Consider the following 10000-nt stretch of genomic DNA (forward strand, 5'->3'; position numbering starts at 1 on the left):
AAAAAAAAAAAAAAAAAAAAAAAAAAAAAAAAAAAATACATACATACCCATTTAAATATATATACATATATAAAGAAATATAAGAAATAGAAAAATTATAAAAAATTTAATTGATATATAGAAAAAAAAAAAAAAAAAAATGTGAATATTTTATAAAAACAAAAAATTTTTTTATTAATAAAAATAACTATTATTCATAAGAATATATTTTTTTTTGTTAATATTCCAAAATTATATTAGAATTGCATCAACATGAAAAATTAGAAAATATTAAATATTTTCTTATTTATATAAACAGTTCAATTATAACTTATAGTATTTTTTTTTCTTTTTTTTTTTTTTTTATTAACAAAAATAAAAAATGACATCTGCTCCAGGTTTAGCATTTGCTAATTTAACATTAATGCTTGATGTACCTCAACTACCAGCAATTTTTTTTGTAAATATAAGAAATAACTTTAAAGTTTTCATGAATGAAATTAAGCAAAAGATTATAGAACATGAAGAAATTTATTATCCACATAACAGAATTAATTTACAAAATAAACGAATAAATAAAATGGGAAGAATAAGGAAATATAGTAATAATAATAACTGGTTATTTGGAAATCCATATTAAGGAAAAAAATACAAAAAAAAAAAAAAATTCCTTATTTTATATTTAGAATTTTACACTATTTTATTTTAAAAATTTTTTACTTGATATTATAATGAAGAAAGAATATCTTTAAAATAATCTTTGTGTTATAAAATCTTTTAAATATAAAATATTCTTTTAATTATAGTATAATTCAGTTTTTTTTTTTTTTTTTTTTTTTTTTACATTAATATAAAAAATTTCCTATTTTAATATGTTTTGAATAGATGTTATGTACTTTAATTTTTTTTTAATATTTTTCCTAATTTAAATGTTTTTTTCTCTATTTTTTTTTAACATACATTTACATATAAAACTATTCCTTTTTTCGTTTAATTCTTTTTAAAAATATACAAAAATAACTAGGAAATTAAGAAAACTGTTTGATTATTTTATGTTATAAAAGGTTTAATTGTTTAAAAAATTTTTTAAATTCATTATCATAAAATGTTTCTATTATATTAGATGTGTATTTTATTTATATTTGTTTTGCTATCTTTAACATTATTAATGTAAAAAAAAAATTAATATTTTTTAATGCTAACAAAAATAAATGAAAAACAGTTTATTTTTAAATATGCCAACTTATCATTAAGTAAAAAATATATAATGTAAATATTATAAAAAAAAAATATTAATAAATAAAAAAAAGTTGCACATAATTCAAAAAAAGTCCTCTAAAAAATAGTACAAATATTTAAATATTTTTTTCAAGTATGAAATTATATACACGAAAATTAATATATAATCTTCATTTATATATATATATATAAATATATATTTATATATTTTTTTTTTTTTTTTTTAAATAATATTATATTCCACAAATATATTAATATATATATTTTTATTTGTATAATTAGGAAGTTTCGTTAAACTATTTATATTAAAAAAAAGAATTACAGTAATATTAGTATAATTTTAAAATATATTTTTTATTAAAATAAAGAATAAAAATTTCGAATTAAAGAATTCAAAAATCATAATAGAAGAATAGAAAATAATAAACATAGAAGAATAAGAAATAAAAAAGTAAAATAATACTTTGTTGAATAATATAATAATATTATAAAATGAATGACAAATATTCAGTTTCAATAACTCTTCTGGGTTTAGCATCTCTATTGAAAAGTGGACACTCTGTTTACTTACGTAATTCTTAAAATCAGAAAGAAATAAAAAAAAATTAACATAAATTATTAAAAAAATTTTTTTTTTTTCTGTGCTTTTATAAAAGTAGTTATATGCATAAACATATTTTTTTTTTTTTTTTTTTTTTTAAATTATACAAAAAAGATTTAAATAGATTCAAATTAGAAAATGAAAATATGGAGAACTTTGCTATTCCCCATATGGTTTTAATAAAAAAATATTAGTTTAAGATTTATTTTATTTTATTTTTTTTTTTTTTTTTTTATAATATATATTTTATTTTATCTTTTTTAATATTTTTAGTTAGTTATTCAAATAATTTTATGTGCCTTAATAACAATGTATGGAGGAAGTAAATTATTTCTAAAATTTCAAAATATTAAAAATGATTCGTCACAGAATTTCAATAATCAGTAATAATACAAACTTTTTTTTATTGTTATACTTTTGAATGATTTTAATATTTTGATTAAATTTTGCATTTACGTTTTTATATGATATTTTATTCCATACAATTAGTTTACATTTTATTGTCTTATTTTTATGTATTTATTTGTTAATTTTACATTTCATTATTTTTTATTTTTTATAATATTTATGCTCTTTTCAGTGATTGGGATAAAAATCATACTAGACAAAATTTCCGCCATAGTTTTAATAGAAAATACTTCATTAAAGATTATGTAAGGAATTATATTAATAAAGCAATTTGAAATATTTGAAATATTTGAAATTTTCAACTTGTAAAAAATATCATTATTTTAAATTACTCTATCAAAATAAAAACTTCACATATAATTTAAAATTTTTTAACAAGTTTATATTAACAAAAAAACTAAAAAGTATTTTATTATGTTCTGATCTTTTATTTTATTTTTTTCAAGATATTATAAATGTTTAACAAATTATTTTCATTTCTATATGTTTTTATTTATTATCCTTATTTTCTTTCCTTTTTCATTTCTTTTATTTTGTTACATAATATGTTAGTTCTATGAAGATACCCATCTTAATTCATTTAAATTTTTTTTTTTTTTCTTTTAATATTTTAAATAAATTTGAATTATTTTTTTAATGTATTATTAAAATTAAATAAAATTTTAACTTCATTTTTTTGTATAAAAATTTTTAAGTTAAAGTATATATATATATCATTAGAAGCTATTATAGACATAAAAAAAAAAAAATAAAAAAAATAAATAAATAATAGGAATCATAGAAAATATTGTTTTTCATTAGTCTTATATTTTTATAAATTTATTTTTTATACTTTATTATTAATGATTTTATTTTTTTAGAGAAAAAAAAAAATAGGTAAATGTTGGATAATATATTTATATATAATATTAAGAAACATATATCAAAATATAATTAAAAAAGTTATATGCATAAAAAATATGAAACATTTATAAAATTTCAATGAAAAATAAATAACATAATATTTTAATAGAAGGATATTAAAATAATTACAAAAAATTTTTATGAAATAAGAGTTACTTCCATTATAGTATATATTTATATGCATAATTATTTTTCCAAAGGAGTGTGCATATTTTATAAAAAAAAAAATATCATAAGATAAATAAAACTATTGAATAAAACCACAATTAAAATACATATTACTATAGTAAATAATACATTTTTATGAAAACTAATATAAATTAAAAAAATATATCATATATTTTTTTTAAAAGTTATACAATATTATTTTAATATAATTCTAATTTTTATATTATTATACTATGTATAAATAATTCCATTTTCTCTGATTAATTATCTTTAATTAAAATATTGTTCATATAAACTATGTTAAAATTCAAATATATGAATATATTTTATAACAATATGATTAAATTTAAATATATTTCTTAACATAATAACTAATTTTATAATATAAATAATTTATTAATTCTATACTTTTAATATTTGTAAATTAAACTCTTCCTATTGTTGTTTATAATAACATACACATCTATACTTTGTCAATTATTTTCTATTGTAGTTTTTCTTTTTTTTTTTTTTTTTTTTTTTTTAAAATTAACTATTAATAATTTGATAAATAATTTATCTTTTTATTTATGTCTTATAAATAATTTCTTTTTTTTTAAACTCCTGTTCTTTTTCTTGGAGCACATTTAATTATATCATCTACACGTAATATCATTTCAACTGCTTCAGTAGCTGAAGTTAGTTGAGATAGTTTTGAATTATAAGATTCATATATTCCTAATTCCATTATATTTCCAACATCACCATTGTTAATATCTATACCTGCATATTTATTTCCTTTAGTATGTTGTGCTCTGATTTTACTAACAATTTCTGAACTGTCAAAACCACCATTATCTAAAATATAAGTAGGAATTTGTCTTAAGGCTTTTGCAAAAGCTTCAATGGCTAAGCTTCTTTTTCCTTCTACTGTCCTAGCCAAATTATCAACAGCATTACTCATCAACATTTCTGAACAGCCAGCACCTAAAACAACACGGTTATCTTTCATAGTTTCTGACAAGACAGCTAATGCATCATGTAATGATCTTTCACTTTCTTCTAATATATGAGTTGATGCTCCTCTTAGAATAATTGTACATGCACCATTTTTTTTACATCCAGAAAATCTAATTAATTTATCTTCTCCTATTATAACTTCATCAATTTTTTCACAATAACCTAATTGTATTTTCAAATCTCTTTCAAATGTAGATGCTATTTCTGCACCTAAGCAATTAGCTAATCTTTCCATTCCATCAAAATCACTATGCTCAATTGTCATAACATTATTCTCTCTAAATATTTGTTCTGGATAATTATATATTAATTGTCTATTTATAAATACATTACATCCATGAGATATAATGTTTTCTACTTTATTTTTCATCTTCAATTTTTCTTCATTTTCTAAATCTTGAACATCCTCAAAACTATGAACATTAACTTTAGTTCCATAAATTTTTATTTTATCGGTATCCATTGGTGTATTTGCAATCATAACATGACAATCTGTTAATGTTCTTGGTTGGTTTATTCCTATTTTTTTTTCTAAAATAAAACCATCTTCTAAGTAAGAATCTTTAATAGTTCCTCCAGTTTTTTTAATAACTTGAATTAAATCTAAATTTAAATTATCTTTAATTCTTAAAATGGCATTAACTGCCAAATTAGCAAAATGTTCTTTTTCATGTGTTAATAATTTAGAAGATAAAGTAGTTCTAGCAATTTTTAAAAGATCTTCTTTAAATAAATCAGAAGTTATATCATGACTAAAGCATGAATCTAATAACGCTTCTCTTGCAACTTTTAAGGCCATTCTAAAACCATCACAAATTATTTGTGGATGTATTTTGTTCTCAATTAGTATTTCTGCATTTCTCAACATTTCTGCAGCTAAAACAACCACTCCTGTAGTTCCATCACCACATTTATTATCTTGTTGCATACTAACATCTACTAAAATTTTAGAAACGGGGTTATCTAACCAAACAGATTTTAAAATTGTTGCTCCATCATTTGTTACAGTATGTTGATGAGTTCTTGCTCCTTCAATATTTAATGGAGTTAATATTTTATCTAATCCTCTAGGACCCAATGTACTTTTTACTAAATCACCAACTGCTATTGCACCAACAAAATATTGCAATCTCGCTATTTCTCCTTTATCTTCTTGTGCTCCTTCTTTTAATACATCGGGAATGACAGAATTCATCTAAATAAAAAAGAAAAATTAGGAAAATTTGGAAAAAATTATAAAAATTGTATTTATTAATGTAGTAATAAAATTAATTCACATAAATATATATATAATAATATTTAAAAGTTTTGTCATTTAAAAAAAAAAAAAAATAGTAATAAATATATAATTATTTAATAATTTCTTAAAAAAAAAATGTGTATAGAAATCATTATTTAAATTTAATAATATATATATTTTTTCCTTTATATTACTTTTTTTTAGAAAAATATTATTTACAAATGATAAAATTTTATAAGCAAAATTTAATAATTCTAAAATTTTCTATATTTATGAAAACCTTTTCTTTATAGTAAAAGATGAATATTTAAAAATTCTCTTACTTTTTTATTATATTTTTAAATATCAGTTTTATAAAAAAAAAAAAAAAAAAAAAAAATATATATATATATATATATATAAATTAAAAAAGAAAAAAAAATATGCATTTATTTATATATATAAATGAATATATAAAAATATAAAAAATAACGAAAAAGAAAAAAATAAATTATATTTTTTTTTATGAACACATATAAATAGGTTTTTATTTCCTTTATATTTAAATATCTTAAAAAAAATATTATATTTACTTTTTTCTTTTTTTCTGTAATTAAAAAGAAATAAATCAAACTATTATTATTATATTATTGCAATACAGGAAATATCAATATGTTTTTTATTTCCTTTTTTTTTTTTTTTTTTTTTTTTTGTGTTATTTTTTAAGAATATATTATAATATTATTTCTTTATTTGTATGCTTTATCATATGTTGTTTTAATATTTAATAAACATTTTAAAATTAAGAATATTTAACTCTTTTAATCTATATTTTAAAAAAAAATATTATCCTATATAATTGAAAGACATATTTTTAAGCGATGTCATTTTTATAATAGATATAAATATTTTCATTTAAGATTATCAAATATAAAGTTATACATTTGTATATTTTTTATTATTAATATTTTAAAATATAAAATCACTTTTTTTATTCTTTTGAAATTAATGTAAACCAAATAATACAATCAGATAATAATTGAAAAAGTAATATATTTCTATAAATATGATAAATGCTATATTTTATATTCCTAATTAAACACAGATATAAATAATAGAAAGTCACTGTCAAAATAGTAATCTAAAATTTTTAAGTTAAAGATTTATTTTTTAAATTTTTTTAAGAATTTCTTCTATTTAAAATTGAAAAAAATCATAATTTGTTAATTTAGAATTTTTTATAATAGCATAAAAAGTCGCAAACCTTTTTTAATTAAACTTTCGAATATTAAAATAATAAAAAGGATATGCAAAAATAATTTGAAAAATATATATATATATATATATATATATATATATATATATTAAATGAAACCTAACTATTAATGTTTTTCCTTATGAAAAAAAAAAATAACGAACAAAATTTACCTAAATATAAGTTTCCTTCTTTTTTTTTATAAAATTATAAAAAATAAATTTAAATAATATGCTATTTTTTATAAGTTTAAAATTATATTTTTAATTTAAGAATTAATATTTTATGAAATATATAACATCATAATGTATATTCCCCATTAAAATTTGATCCATAGTCTTTTTTGTATAATTTTGAAACATTTCCCAAGTTACTGTATACTTGATTAGAAAAAAAATATAAACTTTTTTCTCTTTTATTATTTCATGATTAAAATATTTTATAACATATTAATATAATTTTGATAAAAATTTATTTAAAAAAAAAAATTTTTAAATAATATATGGCACGGTAATTTATAAAAAAAAAATATATATATTTCTCTATATAAGAAAGCATTTTAACCACTTAACGCTCTTTTTTAAATAATTTTTATTAATATTTATTTTTATTTTTTTTTTTTTAAATACATATATAAAACTTTTTTTTTTTTTTTAAATTTGTATTATTTCAATAAAATATTTTTGTAGAAATTTTAAATTAATTTTGTGTTAATTTTATAAGAATTTTTATCGTTTTGATAAAAAAAGTGATATAAATTGTTTTTATGAAAATTTAAGTGTTAAATAATACTATATAATTCAATATGGGGTCAGGTATGAACATAAAATAATTTTGTATTATAAATATTACAGATAAAAAAAGAAAAAAAAACAAACAAAAAAAAACATTTTATTAAAAATGTTAAATATTACGTACGTATATATATATATATATATTCTTTTTTTTTATTTAAAAAGGAAAACCAAGAGGATTAAGAGCAGCAAGAAAATTAAGAATAAGAAGAAGAACACAAAAATGGGCAGATAAAAGTTATAAAAAATCTCATCTAGGAACAAGATGGAAGTCTAACCCATTTAGAGGAAGTTCTCACGCAAAAGGAATTGTAGTAGAAAAAGTTGCCATTGAAGCTAAACAGGTTATTATAAAAATAAAACTTATATAAAAAATATTTAGAAAGAAATAACAAAAGTAAAATAAAATTTATTTTTATTTTATAAATATTTTTATTATATATAAGAATAATATAAAACTATTTGTGAATAATAATAAGTATATATATATATATATATATTAATGAGAAAATTAAAAAAATAAAATATTGGTTCCATTAGTGTTCCATAAACTCATTATAATGAGTAAGTGGGTCAAAAAATGGATAAATAAAACTAAGAATTTAATTAAATTTTTTTTATATTTTTATGATACTTTATACATAAAAATATTTTGATTCTTTAACAATATAAATATAAATATATATATATATATATATATATATATATATATATATATATATATATATATATATATATATATATATGTATATAATAATGTATATAAAATTTTAACATTTTTTTACATTTTATTTTTATTTTTATTTATTTAGCCTAACTCAGCTTACAGAAAATGTGTAAGAGTACAATTAATTAAAAATGGTAAAAAGATAACAGCTTTTGTTCCAGGGGATGGTTGTTTAAATTTTATCGACGAAAATGATGAAGTTTTAGTTTCAGGATTTGGTAGAAGTGGTCATTCAGTTGGTGATTTACCAGGTGTTAAATTTAAAGTGGTTAAAGTAGCAAGAGTTTCCTTACTAGCTTTATTTAAAGAAAAAAAAGAGAAACCTAGATCATAATTTAATATAAATTATTTACTATACTATATTTTATTTTCCATTTATATATTGTACATTCTTTTTTTTTTTTTTTTTTTTTTAATAAACGTTAAAATTATTTTGTTTTAATGTATTATTTTTTATTCCTTTTTTATATTTTACATGAGTATTTATAAAATACTATTAATCTTTATGCAACTATTAAAAAATTACAAAAATTTATAATAGTTTTATTGTAAAATAAACTTTCGACTTTTAACATTGAAAATATAGGGTACATATAAAAAAGGATAAATACTATATACTTTTAGTTTCGGAAATAACAAAATAGAGACAAATAATCTAACGTTTCTTTTTGTTAATTCAAAAGAATTTTTTTTTTTTTTTTTCATAATTCTTATTGAAATTCTTTTATTTAAATTCTTCTGTTTTGCTACTTTTTTTTAATAAAATTTCTTTAGTTACATATTATTTCAATAATATAAAAAATATTTTAAACGCAAACATGTAAAACCATATAAAAAAAAAAAAAAAAAAAAAGTGAAAAATATATTTATGCAACTGCTGTTTGTTTTTGTGACATTAAAAATTCTCTTTCTGCTGAGTCTTCTCCAAAATCTACTATTGCAACTGAACTAGCTCCAATAATCTTTCTAGCATTTCCTTCCTTATCTAATTTATATAATCCTGCCCAATGGCCTAAATCTTTACTATCATTTTGTACAAGGAATAAAGGAATATTCTTTTCAGTACATAAAGCTGTAATTAGTTTTTTATAAGCAGGTTCAGAACATACACTTGATAAGAAGCAAACTTTTGCTTCTTTTGATTCAATCGCTTTTATAACTTCCCTTATACCCACTTTTAATCCATCATGAACATGAGCATTTTTTATTACCTTAAAAATCAGAATAAAAAAAAAAAATTTCATTTATATTTCTTAAATATAAATTTATATAATTATATTACATTCTTTATATACTTTTACATGTACATGTTCATACATTTCTATATTATATAAGCATGTTTAATTACAAGTTAATATATTTTTTATAAACGATTTAATTTTTTTCTTTTTTAAATTACTTTTTGTATTGCTGTGGTATTATCTAAAACTGCCTTTTCTTCAACTACTACGTTATTATCAACACTTTCTACATCAGTCATTTTTAATAAAGTAAAATTATACAAAAAGATGAAAAAAAAAAAAAAAAAAAAATTAAAATAATATCAATAAATTAGCAAGCAAAATTTTAACTAAAATATTATTTTCAATATTTATTTCAAAATATTTTTTTTCTTTTTTCTTTGAAAAATATTCACAAGGTCACATATATCTTTATAATATTTTTTTATTTTTTTTTTTTTTCAATAATTCGCACGTGTATATCTTCA

The 10000-nt window shown here is 17.2% G+C and overlaps 5 protein-coding genes and 1 non-coding gene across 6 annotated transcripts; 4 read left to right on the forward strand and 2 right to left on the reverse strand.

Annotated features, from left to right (window-relative positions):
* Window positions 1-361: 361 nt before the first annotated feature.
* PGAL8A_00005900 (conserved Plasmodium protein, unknown function) lies at window positions 362-619 on the forward strand (the record flags this gene model as incomplete). Its single annotated transcript, XM_028671454.1, has 1 exon — window positions 362-619. One exon carries the CDS (start codon window positions 362-364, stop codon window positions 617-619), a length of 258 nt encoding a protein of 85 aa, XP_028528105.1.
* Window positions 620-1710: 1091 nt separating this feature from the next.
* Window positions 1711-2502, forward strand: PGAL8A_00006000 (membrane magnesium transporter, putative; the record flags this gene model as incomplete). Its single annotated transcript, XM_028671456.1, has 4 exons — window positions 1711-1789; window positions 1934-1992; window positions 2093-2202; window positions 2400-2502. 4 exons carry the CDS (start codon window positions 1711-1713, stop codon window positions 2500-2502), a joined length of 351 nt encoding a protein of 116 aa, XP_028528106.1.
* A 1391-nt stretch (window positions 2503-3893) lies between these two features.
* On the reverse strand, window positions 3894-5492 carry CCT2 (T-complex protein 1 subunit beta, putative; the record flags this gene model as incomplete). The annotated part of the gene is made up of 1 exon (XM_028671457.1): window positions 3894-5492. The coding sequence occupies one exon, from the start codon at window positions 5490-5492 to the stop codon at window positions 3894-3896; it is 1599 nt and encodes a 532-aa protein (XP_028528107.1).
* Window positions 5493-7576: 2084 nt separating this feature from the next.
* PGAL8A_00006200 (40S ribosomal protein S23, putative) lies at window positions 7577-8626 on the forward strand (the record flags this gene model as incomplete). The annotated part of the gene is made up of 3 exons (XM_028671458.1): window positions 7577-7586; window positions 7731-7909; window positions 8378-8626. The coding sequence occupies 3 exons, from the start codon at window positions 7577-7579 to the stop codon at window positions 8624-8626; spliced, it is 438 nt and encodes a 145-aa protein (XP_028528108.1).
* PGAL8A_00006300 lies at window positions 8086-8239 on the forward strand. The gene has a single exon (XR_003699188.1). It is a non-coding gene; the product is annotated as a small nucleolar RNA snoR03 (small nucleolar RNA).
* Window positions 8627-9158: 532 nt separating the features above from the next.
* On the reverse strand, window positions 9159-9772 carry PGAL8A_00006400 (40S ribosomal protein S12, putative; the record flags this gene model as incomplete). Its single annotated transcript, XM_028671459.1, has 2 exons — window positions 9159-9503; window positions 9692-9772. 2 exons carry the CDS (start codon window positions 9770-9772, stop codon window positions 9159-9161), a joined length of 426 nt encoding a protein of 141 aa, XP_028528109.1.
* Window positions 9773-10000: the final 228 nt, after the last annotated feature.

Source organism: Plasmodium gallinaceum (assembly GCF_900005855.1).
Source record: "Plasmodium gallinaceum strain 8A genome assembly, contig: PGAL8A_v1_10, whole genome shotgun sequence".
NCBI classification, from domain to species: domain Eukaryota; phylum Apicomplexa; class Aconoidasida; order Haemosporida; family Plasmodiidae; genus Plasmodium; species Plasmodium gallinaceum.